Source organism: Physella acuta, unplaced genomic scaffold, assembly GCF_028476545.2.
Source record: "Physella acuta isolate Inbredline_101_S28 unplaced genomic scaffold, ASM2847654v3 ptg000998l, whole genome shotgun sequence".
NCBI classification, from domain to species: domain Eukaryota; kingdom Metazoa; phylum Mollusca; class Gastropoda; family Physidae; genus Physella; species Physella acuta.
Window position 1 is genome coordinate 37,501 of NW_026732515.1, and position 17,107 is coordinate 54,607.

Genomic DNA, 17,107 nt, shown 5'->3' on the forward strand with positions numbered 1-17,107 from the left:
TAGCCACAGGGGAACAAGGCATATGGCCACATGGGAAGAAGGCATCTGGCCACAGAGGAACAAGGCATATGGTCACAGGGGAACAAGGCATCTGGGCACAGTTGTACAAGGCATCTGACCAAAGGGGAATAAGGCATCTGGCCACAGGGGAACAAGGCATCTGGCGACAGGAACAAGGCATCTGGCGACAGGGGAACAAGGCATCTGGCCACAGGGGAACAAGGCATCTGATCACAGGGGAACAAGGCATCTGGCCACAGGGGAACAAGGCATCTGGCCACAGGGGAACAAGGCATCTGGCGACAGGAAAAAGGCATCTGGCCACAGGGGAACAAGGCATCTGGCCACGGGGGAACAAGGCATCTGGCCACGGGGGAACAAGGCATCTGGCCACAGGGGAACAAGGCATCTGGCCACGGGGGAACAAGGCATCTGGTCACAGGGGAACAAGGCATCTGGCCACGGGGGAACAAGGCATCTGGCCACAGGGGAACAAGGCATCTGGCCACGGGGGAACAAGGCATCTGGTCACAGGAAAAAGGCATCTGGCCACAGGGGAACAAGGCATCTGGCCACGGGGGAACAAGGCATCTGGCCACGGGGAACAAGGCATCTGGCCACAGGAAAAAGGCATCTGGCCACAGGGGAACAAGGCATCTGGCCACGGGGGAACAAGGCATCTGGCCACGGGGAACAAGGCATCTGGCCACAGGAAAAAGGCATCTGGCCACAGGGGAACAAGGCATCATGCCACAGGGGAACAAGGCATCTGGCAACAGGGGAACAAGGCATCTGGCCACAGGGGAACAATGCATCTGGCCACAGGGGAACAAGGCACCTGGCCACGGGGAACAAGGCATCTGGCAACAGGAGCAAGGCATCTGGCCACAGGAAAAAGGCATCTGGCCACAGGGGAACACGGCATCTGGCCACAGGGGAACACGGCATCTGGCCACAGGGGAACAAGGCATCTGATCACAGGGGAACAATGCATATAGTCACAGGAAAAAGGCATCTGGCCACAGGGGAACACGGCATCTGGCCACAGGGGAACAAGGCATCTGGCCACAGGGGAACAAGGCATCTGGCAACAGGAGCAAGGCATCTGGCCACAGGAAAAAGGCATCTGGCCACAGGGGAACAAGGCATCTGGCCACAGGAAAAAGGCATCTGGCCACAGGGGAACAAGGCATCTGGCCACAGGGGAACAAGGCATCTTGGCACAGTTGTACAAGGCATCTAGCCACAGGTGAACAAGGCATCTGGCAACAGGGGAACAAGGCATCTGGCCACAGGGGAACAAGGCATCTGGCCACAGGGGAACAAGGCATCTGGCCACAGGGGAACAAGGCATCTGGCCACAGGAAAAAGGCATCTGGCCACAGGGGAACAAGGCATCTGGCCACAGGGGAACAAGGCACCTGGCCACAGGGGAACAAGGCATCTGGCCACAGGGGAACAAGGCATCTGGGCACAGGGGAACAAGGCATCTGGCCACAGGGGAACAAGGCATCTGGCCACAGGAAAAAGGCATCTGGCCACAGGGGAACAAGGCATCTGGCCACAGGAAAAAGGCATCTGGCCACAGGGGAACAAGGCATCTGGCCACAGGGGAACAAGGCATCTGGCCACAGGGGAACAAGGCATCTAGCCACAGGGGAACAAGGCATCTGGCCACAGGAACAAGGCATCTGGCCACAGGAACAAGGCATCTGGCAACAGGGGAACAAGGCATCTGGCCACAGGAACAAGGCATCTGGCAACAGGGGAACAAGGCATCTGGCCACAGGAACAAGGCATCTGGCCACAGGGGAACACGGCATCTGGCCACCGGGGAACAAGGCATCTGGCCACAGGGGAACAAGGCATCTGGCCACAGGAACAAGGCATCTGGCCACAGGGGAACACGGCATCTGGCCACCGGGGAACAAGGCATCTGGCCACAGGGGAACAAGGCATCTGGCCACAGGGGAACAAGGCATCTGGCGACAGGAACAAGACATCTGGCGACAGGGGAACAAGGCATCTGGCCACAGGGGAACAAGGCATCTGGCCACAGGGGAACAAGGCATCTGGCAACAGGGGAACAAGGCATTTAGTCACAGGGGAACAAGGCATCTGGCGACAGGAACAAGGCATCTGGCCACAGGAACAAGGCATCTGGCCACAGGAACAAGGCATCTGGCGAAAGGAACAAGGCACCTGGCCACACGGGAAGAAGGCATCTGGCCACCGGGGAACAAGGCATCTAGCCAGAGGGGAACAAGGCATCTGGCAACAGGAACAAGGCATCTGGCCACAGGGGAAAAAGACATCTGGCCACAGGGGAACAAGGCATCAGGCCACAGGAACAAGGCGTCTGGCCACAGGAACAAGGCATCTGGCCACAGGGGAACACGGCATCTGGCCACCGTGGAACAAGGCATCTGGCCACAGGGGAACAAGGCATCTGGCCACAGGGGAACAAGGCATCTGGCAACAGGGGAACAAGGCATTTAGTCACAGGGGAACAAGGCATCTGGCGACAGGAACAAGGCATCTGGCCACAGGAACAAGGCATCTGGCCACAGGGGAAAAAGACATCTGGCCACAGGGGAACAAGGCATCAGGCCACAGGAACAAGGCATCTGGCCACAGGAACAAGGCATCTGGCCACAGGAACAAGGCATCTGGCCACAGGGGAAAAAGACATCTGGCCACAGGGGATCAAGGCATCAGGCCACAGGGGAACAAGGCATCTGGCCACAGGAACAAGGCGTCTGACCACGGATACACGACGTCATACTAACGGGATCTAGACATCAGGTTGGACAATAAGCCAGGCTTCGCGGCCAGCCTAAGGTCTGCCACTATCAGTGTTTCTTCCAGATTTTATTTCTCTCCGGGGTGGAGGGGTACTTACAATTTTCGGGGAAAGGGGGGGGGGGGCAATAATTTCCTGGGGGGGGGGGGCAATAATTTCCGGGGGGGGGGGGGCGGACACCGTCAAATGTATGTATTTTCTATATAAATTCCATTTCGTTGTAAGAGATACCTGGAAGAAACTCTGGCTACTATCCGAGGCCTATACTGTACCTGTACCATATATATTTTAAATATTTATAATGCAAAACTGCAGCCAAAGTGAGCTTTTAATTTTTTTCCCCAACCCATTTTGGCGCCCCCTAGGGTCGGCGCCCAGGGAATATGTACCCCCACGCTACGCTTCTGGTGCAAGATGTCTCTTAACAATCAGTGCCTGTCAACGGACGCTAGCCCACGTTTCCGAGTTGGGCTCCGTACCGTCACCCGACGTTCGAGATAACGCCCGATCACTATGCACCCACGCGTTTCACACCCGATAATTTTAGACCCCACAAACATCTGCTTTACCTTTTGGTTTTTTAAATTTGCAATCTCTCTTTTCAGCCTCCTCCTCTTTCAGACATGCACTTACGAGTTCTTTTAGATTACGGACCTCCCTTTCCAAACCGTTTACAATCTGGCTTATATCCATCAGTGAGTGTTTCTTTTTAGATCTGCTTGTTGGTTTGACGTTTTTTGACATTGTTTTTGTTGCTATGATGCTGGTGCGTTCATTTTCATTTTCTTCTGGATCTGGATCTAGATCGGTACTGCTCGTACTCGTATGTAATAGTTTTGGTGGCATGAACTTTTCTACGTTGGAGGATGAATCACATCTTCTTCTAGCCATCTCCTGATTCTAACTTTTTTTTTTTTCAATATTTAATGATTGGGTTTTTTCATCGACGAGGTAGATTCTACTTCTTTCTCTCGCCACGATGTTTGTGTATAAACGTAACTTCCGTTCAAATGAAACCTTAGGCTAAAAAAACAATTTAGTGCTACAAATGTTTTTCCCGAAGTCGCTTGTATACATGTAAGATTACTTTGGGAATATTTTGGTCATATTATACACTACAACATTCACTTGCGCTAACTATATCCCTAACTGTAACTATTACCGGGGGGGGGGTGTTACTGGACGGGGGTAATTATGGGGGATGTCCGGGTGGTAATTGACGGGGGGGGGGGGGGGGATAAAGACCCTGTTCCCGGGGTAGGGAGGTGATAATGTTCTATTGGACGGGGGTAATTACTTGGTGGGGGATGTTCGGGGGGGGGGGGGGGGGGAGTTAATGTCCTGTTCCCGGGGTGGGGGGGGGGGGGGGGGAGGCTAAGGTTTACTTTTTTGGGGAGAAGAAGGTCTGGCTTTTTGTAACCATTTTTCTTTTACTGATTAAGTCTTGTGATGTGATAACAAATATTTAGTTATTAAAGTAGTTTGTAATATAAAAACTATTTTTTGGTGATATAAATTTTAACAGTCTTGTCATGTGAAAACAGCTTTTTAATGATTAAAATAGAAGGGTGATCAAATCTTATATGTAATTTGGTATGATTATCCAAACTACTTATTGTAGCCGAACTAGTTATTGTATTTGTTTTAACCTCTATTCATTTAAAAATCTTCTCTTGAATTATGCCAACTGTTGCTAACTTAGCTGCGGATGCTTTAATTGTCAATTTATTTGTATTGTCTGCTTTGTACTTTGTACTTGTAATATGTGTTTTAAATTGTTTATAAACATTTTAATAAAATTTTGTAACTATATGTAACAATAACCCACTTCTAATTTACTTACTATCTTTATGGACAAGTTTAGCCTTTAGTCTAAGGTATGGTTAGGCTGGACTTCGAATCGTTCGCTTTAGCCTGTAGGATGTCTCTGAGCCCAACCAGCTCTTATTAGTACCTTGTTCACATTAGAGAATGAAAAAACAACAATCTTTTCCGATGCTGAGGTCACAGAAACAGGTGAAATTTTATTTACCTGCTCTGTTGAAAGCCATTTAGTTCTTACTTCAGTTTTGTGAATCATGCAAATAAACAAAGTCTGCAAGCCTTTGTTTTATATTATTAGAACATCTAAAAAAAACTTCAAAGAAAATTAAGGCATGCAGTGAAGGCTATTTATCCCAATAAACTGGACTTGTTAGGTGTATTTCTATTTTAAAATTTAGCAGATCCTAATCATTCCAACAATGCACATTTTTAGTTGTTTCCATGACAACAACCATTTTTTACATTAACTACACTTTAAACTGCACCAGTGAACTTTCAAGTACACAAGTTTTAATGAAATGGCATTTAGTTTATTCATATAAACAATAATCAGCTTACACACCATAATATATGTAACAAATTCAAGAACAAATTACATCATTTCTCTAGTTTTATAAAGGAGTCAAAATATACATTAAAATATCAGTGGTGAAATCATCAACAGGGAAAAAAGAAATCTGCTTGTGCACAAGTATAACCAGTTTTTTCTGTAACAGCAGTAGATTTGCAAGTTTGTATGACATATATAAGAAACAAATAAATAAATCATAATAAACAAAATGAAAATTTTCAACTCAATTTTCGGGTTGTTTTCATACGAGTGACTGACCTATGGATACCACTATGACAAAAACTGACTTAAAATAGCACTTAACTCTGAATAGCTAGCACCACAACACTACTATATTATGGGAAGTGGGGAAATGTCCAATATTAGACAGTTTAAAAAAAATGTACCTTGGTTTTTAATTTTAAAAAAAAACTATTGTTTTTTTAGGTAAATATTGTGTCATGACCTCAAACTCAGCCAGGGGCAGAATTTTAATTTTTTTTTTTTTAAAATAAGATTGAAACAAAAATGCAAGCTATGGTTTTACATCAAACAGATTGAACACAATTCAACAATGGAAACAGTAAAGGGCAGCAACTGTTGCAAAGAACTGGTGACTAGGTAAAAAGAAGCAAATAAAAAAAAATTGTAATGTTTCTGGCAGAAAATATTTCTCCTTAAAGAAATATACTCATGTGCAAAACTGTTTAGTGTAGAAATTACCCATAACTGATACCATAAAACATAAAAAGTATAAACAATCTTCTCTCCCTTTCGACTTCACTGAATAAGATGGTAAAATCTAGAAAAGTAGCAAACCATTGCAACAAAAGAAAAAGAATAAGTGAACAGCTGATCCTTAAGGCTAAGAAGTTAGGTAAGTATCAAATAAATAAAACCAAATAGTTAAAGTTAATCTTTTGTAAACACACAATTGTATGTGCTATATCATTTTGTTTAAGTATACATCTAATAATGCAGAGAAAACAATTGTTTTACAAAGCAATTATATACTTCAAAAAAATATATTTTTATATATAAGACTATTTTATAACATTCTTTCATTATAATTACTGCCAGTAAAATTTTTTAAACAGATGAATGTTTGGATTTCAGGCAATAAACTATTTAAAAAAATATAGGCTGGAAAAATGAACACTATAACAAAATAAAATTAAAAAACAATGATTTCACTGTTTGATTGCATATTTCCAATAATGTTTGTTCAATATTAAGAAATTGCAGTAATGTTTTAATTAAAATTTAAAGAACAATCGTTGAATATATATAAAAATAAAATTAAAGTGACATGTTAACCCATCCTTGTAAAGTAAAAAAAAAAAAACAATTCTGAAGTAGTTAAATCTGCAAATAAATTAAAAATCTTTCAGTTTAAATTTGACAAATCAGTATAAGTAAAATAACTTTTCTATGAACTGACCTTAAGCATAATACGTTGACTTGAGAATGATACTGAGTACTTAAAAATCAGTTTAACAAAATTTAGAATATTATTATTTAAAATTGTAGTCCTGTTCATTGACTTGACCCAAAATCTTCTCTAATTAGATACAGCAAACATTAATTTTTTTAAAAAGAAAATTAAGTAGCTGGAAAAATAATTAGTAAAATTAAAATAAGCTGATTTCTAATATTTTTTTTTGCATTATAAGAACATACATTGCAACATAAAAAAACAATAAAAACATATATCTTTAAATACCAAATTTGAAAACAATAATTGTGAAATAAAAATGTAATGGTTGGTTCATATATAATTAAACTGAGCTTCAGGAATATTGGAAATTTAGCATTAAAAAAATAAAGAACAAGTTGGTCCAAATAAAAAAAATAATAAGCCCATTCAATAGGAGTAAAAAAAAAAGGTTAAATTTTATAAAAATGATAGTGCAAAGATCATGGCATAATATTTTATAAGGCATGGATACAAGCATAAAATGAAACCTTCACAGAAACACACAAAAACAGGCTTTTAAATGAATCTATTAAATAAGCTGGATTGCTGATTGTGAGTGAAGTCACATTATAGCTACTATCTACTACTTATCTTTCATTAAACTTTGATGTAAAAGTCCAAATTATTGCACTAAAATACTACCTGTAATAAATCTGTCATAACACTTGGAAATTTTACAACCAAATTCTTTTGTAAATTGTTACATTTTTAATAATGAATTAATAATGGATTATATGTCATGTAAAATATATTACTGCACCATTCTATTGTTTTGAGTTAAAAAAAAAAATTTGATCAATATATTGCTCTGAATACTGTAGTCTGCAGCTATAAGCCACTAATGAATTAGATAAACCATAGGCAAAAAACAAAACCTGAGAAACCCATGAGTAATGGTTTCAACTTTTCTAGTTAAAAAGTTAACATGTTGGAGATTGTTCTCTAAATGTTGATAAGACAGAACTGTGTTTTGAAGGTTTTTCTAACTCAAGCTGCTTCAAATATTATCTGAATAATTTTTTAAATTTATAATAAAGAACATGATGTAAACAAAATTTGTAAGAGTTAGTTCATGACATGATCACAGCTAAAACAAACACCACCCTTCAACACTGACACTATGCTGTCAGAGTTGACCTAACACTGACAATATGCTACTAATATAGACCTAGCACTGACAATATGCTTCTAATATTGACCTAACACTGACAATATGCTTCTAATATTGACCTAACACTGACAATATGCTGCTAATATAGACCTAACACTGACAATATGCTTCTAATATTGACCTAACACTGACAATATACTGCTAATATTGAACTAACACTGACAATATGCTGCTAATATTGACCTAACACTGACAATATTAGCCTAGCACTGAAAAGATTTTAACCTACAATGACCGAGACAAAATTAGTCTTGGTAGGGAAAACACTTAGCTACCAACACTGAACATAAATCTGAACACCTATCATCACGGAGAACATTTCATTGAAAAGTTGTCTATTTTCAAGCCATAACCCGACCCACACAGACTGCTTCACTTTAACCATAACCCATGGCTTGATCTACACAAAGATACTTCCCATGAATCAGATCGCAGGCCTAACGTTAACCCACAGCTTGATTTACCTAACCAGGTCTTACTTGAACCTTAACCTAAGCTATACAGGAATGCACAGGCAGAGCTCCAAACAATTGTATAAAAATAAAAACTAGACATAACAAAAACAAGATATTCCACCACCTCTACACAGAATTACAACCACACACCAAAAGCCAACCTCATCCAGCAACATCTATAACAACAACAACAACTATGAATGGAACTGAGAGAACATTAAACCTGTAGCTGAAATAGCGTCCCCGAGCCCAACCGTTTTAACCGGATGTTTACACACAAGCACAGGACTAAACACAAAATGGTATCCACTAGTTTCCCATGATATAACCGGATTGAGTGGATCAAACTCCCGCTCCACATCTCCTGTATATAATTTAAATTTCAGCGGAATCTGTAGCCGGACAAGTTCCTCGGATAATTTTGGAATGTTACAAGCTTGCAACCCGGCAACCTGAGTCCCTGCAGCCGCCGCGACGTCAACGTTAGACCAGGCGGCGCTGTCGACAGCGACAATGTGGTATGTCAAAGAGTGGAAATGGATCCGGGTGAGTCTAGAGCCAGGGTTAGCGCCGGACCTGCCGTATTTCTGTAGGATGAACAACATGATGTCGGAGATTTTGTAGATATCTGGCTGCTTGTCATGCTCCTCGTCAAAATGGTCATGGTGGGGACCGTCCAGGGCTTTAGAAGAGAAGACGATTTCCTGCTCATTCAAGCCCAGAGAGTCTAAGTTGGGTAAAGCCTGAAAGTACAACAAAAATTACCTAGCTGAAATAATCAGTCTCTTTAAGTTATTAAAGTAGAGCATTTATCAATAATACAGATGTCATGGAGAGACCCCTACAGATGTCATGGACGGACCCCTACAGATCATGCAGGGATTCCTACAGATGTCATGAAGAGACCCCTACAGATGTCATGGACGGACCCCTACAGATGTCATGGACGGACCCCTACAGATGTCATGGACAGACCCCTACAGATGTCATGAAGAGACCCCTACAGATGTCGTGAAGAGACCCCTACAGATGTCGTGAAGAGACCCCTACAGATGTCAGGGAGGGACCCCTACAGCTGTTTGGCTGTACATATATCATGGACCCCTACAGATATCACAGAGGGACCCCCACAGGTGTCATGCAGGGATCCCTACAGTTGTTTAGGCTGTACAGATATATAGACCCCTACAGATATCACAGAGGGACCCCCACAGGTGTCATGCAGGGACCCCTACAGTTGTTTAGGCTGTACAGATATATAGACCCCTACAGATATCACAGAGGGAACCCCACAGGTGTCATGCAGGGACCCCTACAATTGTTTAGGCTGTACAGATATATAGACCCCTACAGATATCACAGAGGGAACCCCACAGGTGTCATGCAGGGACCCCTACAGTTGTTTAGGCTGTACAGATATATAGACCCCTACAGATATCACAGAGGGAACCCCACAGGTGTCATGCAGGGACCCCTACAGTTGTTTAGGCTGTACAGATATATAGACCCCTACAGATATCATGCAGGGACCCCTACAGGTGTCATGTAGAGACCTCTACAGATGTCATGGACGGAACCTTTAGATGTCATGGAGAGACCCCTACAGATGTTTTGGCTGTACAGAGATGACAATATGATAAGTGGGTTTACAAACTCATACGCTGTCCCGTCTAATTTATTGATCATTTAGCCATGCAGACTGTTCCCTTTCACAGACTGTAATTTGAATGAAGTCTATTCATGTTAGCTCATTGAACTTTCATTAATTGACCATTCTCATTCATGAGCATGTACAGTGTAGCTACCTCACCACAAATGACAGACACTGAGTCTGAGCAAACCTGTTACATCCAGTGCTGGTATGGAAATTTTAGGCCTGAACTAGTTGACACCAGCTTTTGTAGACTGGTGTATAATAATCATGTTTTACCAGCTTATGCACCAGACACTACGACTAATTTTAACTGATGAAGTGTTGATACATTCATCACTCTAGTTTCTAATTTTGTGGTTCTTTTTTATGCTAATTAATTAGAAAATTAAAGGTAAATATCAGGTAACGACAAAATGGGTTTTACATCAGTTAATTTCTATCAAGATTAGGGTAAACATGAACAGTTGAGTGGTTTAAACCTTATAACTGTAACAACATGCATCTTGTAGGATTTCTATGATAGAATTTCAAAAATTATTATTTATTACACAGTCAAAGTGTAAAATGATAGATCAGTTTGGCTATACAGTTAGCGGTCAGACATTTCAATTATAAATTTAAGATGTAAGAAAGTGTAAGAATTCTTTGGTAAATTTGTTGATAGAATTTCTGAAAAGATTATTAATCCCCTGTTGAAATGTAAACAAACGCCCAAGGCAACGCAGTCAGTTTATCTACAGATGTTAAAAACTGTAACAATTCTTTGGTCCACTTAGTGATAAAACAGTTTTGGTATGACTGGCTAAGCAAACAGTATAAACAAATACCAGGCCATTTACCTCTATCAACAAGGTAGACATGTTATCATTCCCCATAGGCATGCTCTAACACATGCACTGACAGCAATACAAGACAAACTAAAATATATTTGGCTTAAAAAAGTACAAACTGGCATGTATTATCTTTTTCAGCTTGAAATGGTTTTATCACAATGCTAAATTAAACTACTGTGTTTGATTACACCAAAATTAAAAGTGGAGAAATTGATATGATAAAATTAAAAGCTAAAAAAAATAAATCTATTATTAACTAATGACATTTCAGACACAAAGGCCAATGTCAGCATCTCCAATATAGGACAAAGTTTAACATATGTAACAATAATGACATGACAATCGAATGAGAGAAGAGTCTATGTAACACACAGCTGTGACAGACAAATGCCACTAATTAAGTGTTCTTTATGCACAAATTACTATGTAGTCCTATAGTTATAATTCACCACAGAAATCATGGTTTTGCCTAGGATTTTATTTTTACCTTATTTTACAAAAATGGAAAAAATCTGCAGGCTTTCTACTTTACAGTATGTTAAAATAACATTCAGCTATACCAAAAGTTCAATATTTTTCCTATTGAAATCGCATCAAAATATTGTCAAGTTTTACAGCTTAAATTATAATTCAAGAATGAAACTGACTCAAAGTTTGAATTTTGTTTTGTTATAAAATTATTACTCATATCTGTCACAAACAATGAATGATCACACTTGATACACAATCATGTAAAATGTATATAGATGAACATTGTAGGTCACCATTGATAGTTAGATATAAAGTGAAAAGAAAGTTGAATTCAACCAGTTTGTATATCTTAGAAGAAAAGACTAACCTGGTCAATGATCAGCCTAACAAAATCCCTGTTGGCCATACTGGCAAGTTCTAAGTGTATGGGAACTGTAGATGGGACTTCCTTTAACAAGTGAACAAGCTTGTTCAAACGTTCTTGAAAAAATTTAGGTGACTGACCATCCATAATGTTTAATCCTATAAAACATCAGAAAAATATGTATAAACATGAGGGTAAAAATAAGTACCAAATACATCAATAATTCTTCAATACAATAAATTGGGGTATATAAGATCAAGCAGGAGAGTGCCAAACTCCCAAAACTAAATGTCAAAGTACATTGAAAATAGCTTGGGACAGCTACCCATCCAGGCAAAAAAAAGGCTCTTAATAATTAAAAAAAACTGTTGCCTTGCAGATTATGTTTGTTTGAACTAAGGTTGTGAAAACAAATCCAAGAAGAAAAAACACAGACTGAATTCAGAGTCAACAGGCCATATAGCACATAACATGCTGACACATAAAACTTCAATATTACAATAAAGAAAGAAGAACAAATATTTTGTTATGTGACAAAATAAAAAACAAGTGATATAAGCATCTAAATTATATTTAATTATAAAGTTAAAAAGGAATTATCCTTTCAGACCTGGCAATATTAAGGGTAGTTGAAACAGTGCTCATTTTTTTTTATTGGCCTGGGCATGGAACAACAGTACTAAATCTAACAATTTCACGACTAGATCCTTACTACTGGACCACACCTTACCATGCACATTTAAAAACAATAAAAGATGACCATTGTACAGATAGTATTTACCTGAAAGAAGTATGAGATCTGGTTGGAAAGCCTTGATGCTCTCAAAGTAAGGCTCCAGCATGACAATTTTAGCATTGGACTCGTCGTGGCTTGTGATGAAACGATTGGCCACAGGAGAGGTCAGATTCCCCCAGCGCTCGCCAACTTTGTACTCCATGATGAGGTGAACCTCATCTCTCGGGATGCGACACGAGTCTGGTATTTTGACAGATTTTGGCATCAGACTTTCTAGCAGGGGCCCAACAGGTCCAACAAAGTTGATCTAAAAATTAATAAGTCCTGCCACTTTAAATAATCAAAATTGATCTAAAAGTTAATAAGACCTGCCACTTTAAATAATCAGAATTGATCTAAAAGTTAATAAGACCTGCCACTTTAAATAATCAGAATTGATCTAAAAGTTAATAAGACCTGCCACTTTAAATAATCAGAATTGATCTAAAAGTTAATAAGTCCTGCCACTTTAAATAATCAGAATTGATCTAAAAGTTAATAAGACCTGCCACTTTAAATAATCAGAATTGATCTAAAAGTTAATAAGACCTGCCACTTTAAATAATCAGAATTGATCTAAAAGTTAATAAGACCTGCCACTTTAAATAATCAGAATTGATCTAAAAGTTAATAAGACCTGCCACTTTAAATAATCAGAATTGATCTAAAAGTTAATAAGACCTGCCACTTTAAATAATCAGAATTGATCTAAAAGTTAATAAGACCTGCCATTTTAAATAATCAGAATTGATCTAAAAGTTAATAAGACCTGCCACTTTAAATAATCAGAATTGATCTAAAAGTTAATAAGACCTGCCACTTTAAATAATCAGAATTGATCTAAAAGTTAATAAGACCTGCCACTTTAAATAATCAAAATTGATCTAAAAACTAATAAGACCTGCCACTTTAAATAATCAAAATTGATCTAAAAACTAATAAGACCTGCCACTTTAAATAATCAGAATTGATCTAAAATCAATAAGTCACCTGCCAACATAAATAATCAAAATTGATCTAAAATCAGTAAGACAGTCACCTTCCACTTTAAACAAACTAATTCAACCAGCTAACATTTCATTACAAGTCATATATTAAAAAAGTAAAGTTCCTGACAGTCCATGGGGCGAGTGAAGTAGAATTCACCTATGTCATATATTACTCTATATGAATGAGCAAATTTCCACAACATTAGCAACTAATCCATAATAGTTTAACTCTCATACTTAAATTATCATTTTATTATGTAAATGATTTTAAAATTCTCCTAACAATGATAAAAAGTGTAAAAAAAAAAGATAAAATATTCAGACTATAAAATAAAATATAAATTACTTACTTGTAATTTTGGGAACAAACTTGAAGCTTTTTTAGCCATGAGGGCTGCATTTCCTCCTATAAAATGCTTTGAAAAGCAAAAGCAAAGGTAAATAACAAAATACATATAAAATCAAAAAAGTAAATATTATTTTTGTCAAAATACACCTGAGACTCAAATAAAGGGCACACCAACCCTTGACAGATACAGACTATGCACTGGTGGATGTCAATACTGTACACATTTCTTTATCAATAAAAGAAATATAATGGTAACCACACTCTTCACGCTCTGATTGCTGTTAAGAAATATTTATTACCTGAGGTATCTACATTTATTATTCTGGTTGCTATACTTAGCAACTGAACGTTGGGGATATAAAAACTTTCTATTCAACTGGTAAATCCAATATAACATGAGATTATGTTATGATCTACCAAGCTGATTTATTTATCTCTTGTAAAACATTATGGAAAAGAAACAAATTTTAATTGCCAAATTTTAAACTACAATAAATTATAATGCATCTCTAGACTGAACTCATATTTATGTATATATTATGTACATTGTATATTTGGTAACATAATATTGTATATCTGACATACATCACAAAATATTGTATTAAAAGACTATATTTTACCTCTACATCACTGATAGTCTCAGCTGTCTGGATGATTTTCTGGTATATGATGGGATTCGTAAAAGAGCGCTCAGCTGCACTGCCCCTGGCAAAGTAGAATGAAAAGGTCTCCTGCAACTCATCAACACTGCTGAGCACGTGATTGTTTTTCTTGTCTCCAGGTTTCATGTCTAAGGCTTTCAATAGCGAAACACCAGATACAATGACATCGACATTGGAGTTAACACTGAAAGTAAAATCATTAGGATATAATAATAAAAAAAAAACAACAAAAGAGTTCATGAACTTAAATGCTGATGGTATGAGTTTTCCAGTTTTTAAGGAGGAACAAGATCAATGTTACAACATGTCTAAAGGAAGTAATTAGATTAGGCAATACACATTTTTTTTTCATTTTAGCTATTAGATAATAACATCAATACTAAAGGTTGGGGGGGGGGGGGGAGGAGAAGGATGAAAAATAAAAAGAAGAAATAAAAGTGAATATGAAAATTTAGTTATCTTACAGTAACAGTAGAAGATAAAGACCTACATATTGCATAACAAAAAAAAATGTGTTGATCATATTTTTTCTATTTGTAAATCTGGATTACCCACAATCTCAGTGATGTTGGAAACATTTTGTGAATAACCATTTTAACTAATAGTGTGTGATCACTGGTGTGATCAAGACAAAGAGATACCACAACCCATTCAAACACAGTCTAAGTCATTCAACTAATTTTATTATGAACCGCAAAGTAAACTAAATAGCACAATGCTGACAAAAGCCATGACAATTGACAAGAATATGATGGATAGCTGTAGTAGTAGGTTAATGAACTGTAAAACAGAGATGTATTTTTAGAAATGTCAGTTATAAAAATTGCAAGTCATTGGATAAATATTACCCCACTTGCAAATTTAGGCTTTATACCTGCATAAATCTCATTTAAACCTAATTTTGAAAAAAAAAATTCATTAACTGGATGTTAACTGACACTAGGCAAGCCTAAAAATTAATTTTCAAAAAACCAAGGATGCTAACAGGATATTTAAAAAACAATTTTCTAATACATATAAAGTCAGAAATTAAGCACAAAATATGAACATCTTGCAAGCCAAAAAATATTGTAATGAAAACAAAGTTTTTTTTTTAAGTCCATTACATTACGATAAAAAAACGATTATCCATTTATTGTACAGACTCGCAATAGAATATTGGCTATAAAGTACACTTAGACATACTTGCTGCATTTTCACTTATCCCAGGGAGGACTCCAAACAACAATAGAACTAAAAAGCAAGTATAACCATAGTTTGGTTCATTAGTATTAAAATATAAAGTCAACAATAGCATGTTGATGTTATGCCTACATCAGCAAGTGCAAGTCATGACACATTAGCCAGTCTATTAAAATTATAACTCAGTCAGGCCTAACCATTTGATTGTAAATTTTATAATTAAATAAAGCTGTAGGCTTAGTAATCCTACATTATATATAACTACTAGATACATTACTGCATGGCCTAGCTGTAGAACACGAGACTGCTAACCCAAAAGTCTAGAGTTCAAATCCGGGTTCTAGTCAATGGAACATCCTTGACTCCAAGCTCTGATGGGTATCTAACTCACATTAGGGAAAGTAGAGGCGGCTGGGCATAGTGTTGATCACACTATTAGTATTATGATATTATCCCTTCATCTGCTCAGGTCAAGAAGCACGAACTCTATTTTTTTTATCTGCCCACCAATGGGTCGCTACGCTAGGTCTAAAGAAAAATCTTTACTAGATACATTAAATCTAGTTCTAGATCTATGTAGAATTATATGTAGCAATAGGCCTATATTATTTACCCGACAGCAAGTTTCTGAAATTGCTTTAGAGGTGGCTTGATAGAGTTGGACCAGGAATTAATTATTCCCTGCACTGGAGAAATTTGGACTGGGCTTTCGAAGTAAAATTGATAAACATCTTTGTATCTATACACTACGACTGCTGTTATTGCAAAAAATATGCCTAAAAATATTGTTTTGTTAGCCGAGACAGCCATGGTTAATAAAGCTTTAAATGGCTTCAAGTGTTACTAAACTTCCTTCGAAGACCAGTGATAAAATAAATTTGCAACTATGGACTCAACTAGGCTGTTATTGATTCGTGGAAATAAGTGCTACGTAATGCCAAGCAGTCAAAAAGACAGCCAGATACATTTTGACGCGTAAGCTTAAAATAAGAATTAAAATAGTTTTTAAAGTTCTGTAAATTTAAATTGAAAATCAAAATAGTCTAATAATATAGATCTTGATATTTAGGTATAAATATTGCTTTAAAAATTTCATTCTGGGTTGCATTTTTTAGCTTTCGAAATCCTCTCTTTATGGATTTATTGATGTTTTATTTATTTAGCTATAAAAGCAATTTTAATCTGCAATTAAAGTACAATGTATTACTTATATTTTTCTTCTCTTTTCAATGAAAGAAAATTGTTTCAGTTGACGAATAAATCTAGAATGTTAGACTCTAACCCTTTATTTACGGAATTATGTTCTGAATGAGATTTTTACTTAAACAATGTGTTACTATATTGCTTTTGGCACATTCAAAGCATATATTGAAGGAAATTTCGTTTCATAAATTTTTAATGGCCCAAACAGATATTGGTACTTATAAGTACCGTCAGTAAACTAGGACATTTTTTTTCAAAAATTTTTTTTTTTACAAAACAGGAACAAACGATACAATTTATTAACTAATAACATGGCAATCATTATAACAATCACTTTGTGTAATT

The 17,107-nt window shown here is 37.7% G+C and overlaps 1 protein-coding gene and 1 long non-coding RNA gene across 2 annotated transcripts in view; both read right to left on the reverse strand.

Moving 5' to 3' along the window:
- Window positions 1-3,447, reverse strand: part of LOC131954435 (uncharacterized) — a 3,803-nt gene extending 356 nt beyond the window's left edge. Inside the window, exon 1 of the long non-coding RNA XR_009388771.1 lies at window positions 3,373-3,447. This is a non-coding gene — a long non-coding RNA (uncharacterized LOC131954435). The remainder of the gene's footprint in view (window positions 1-3,372) is intronic.
- A 4,697-nt stretch (window positions 3,448-8,144) lies between these two features.
- On the reverse strand, window positions 8,145-16,470 carry LOC131954438 (ADP-dependent glucokinase). Its single transcript, XM_059318105.1, has 6 exons — window positions 16,173-16,470; window positions 14,336-14,561; window positions 13,717-13,782; window positions 12,384-12,645; window positions 11,606-11,760; window positions 8,145-9,023 (listed from the first exon to the last, which is right to left on the reverse strand). The coding sequence occupies exons 1-6, from the start codon at window positions 16,367-16,369 to the stop codon at window positions 8,475-8,477; spliced, it is 1,455 nt and encodes a 484-aa protein (XP_059174088.1). The 5' UTR covers window positions 16,370-16,470; the 3' UTR covers window positions 8,145-8,474.
- Between the last annotated feature and the right edge of the window lie 637 nt (window positions 16,471-17,107).

Bases quoted from the DNA above. Each gene is read 5' to 3' on its own strand.
- LOC131954438 (XM_059318105.1), bottom strand. From the start codon at position 16,369: ATGGCTGTCTCGGCTAACAAAACAATATTTTTAGGCATATTTTTTGCA. The intron at 14,562-16,172 runs GTAAATAATATA...TTTTACTTTCAG, and splicing joins TTTCAGAAACTTGCTGTCGG to TGTTAACTCCAATGTCGATG. The intron at 12,646-13,716 runs GTAAGTAATTTA...ATTAATTTTTAG, and splicing joins GTTTGTTCCCAAAATTACAA to ATCAACTTTGTTGGACCTGT.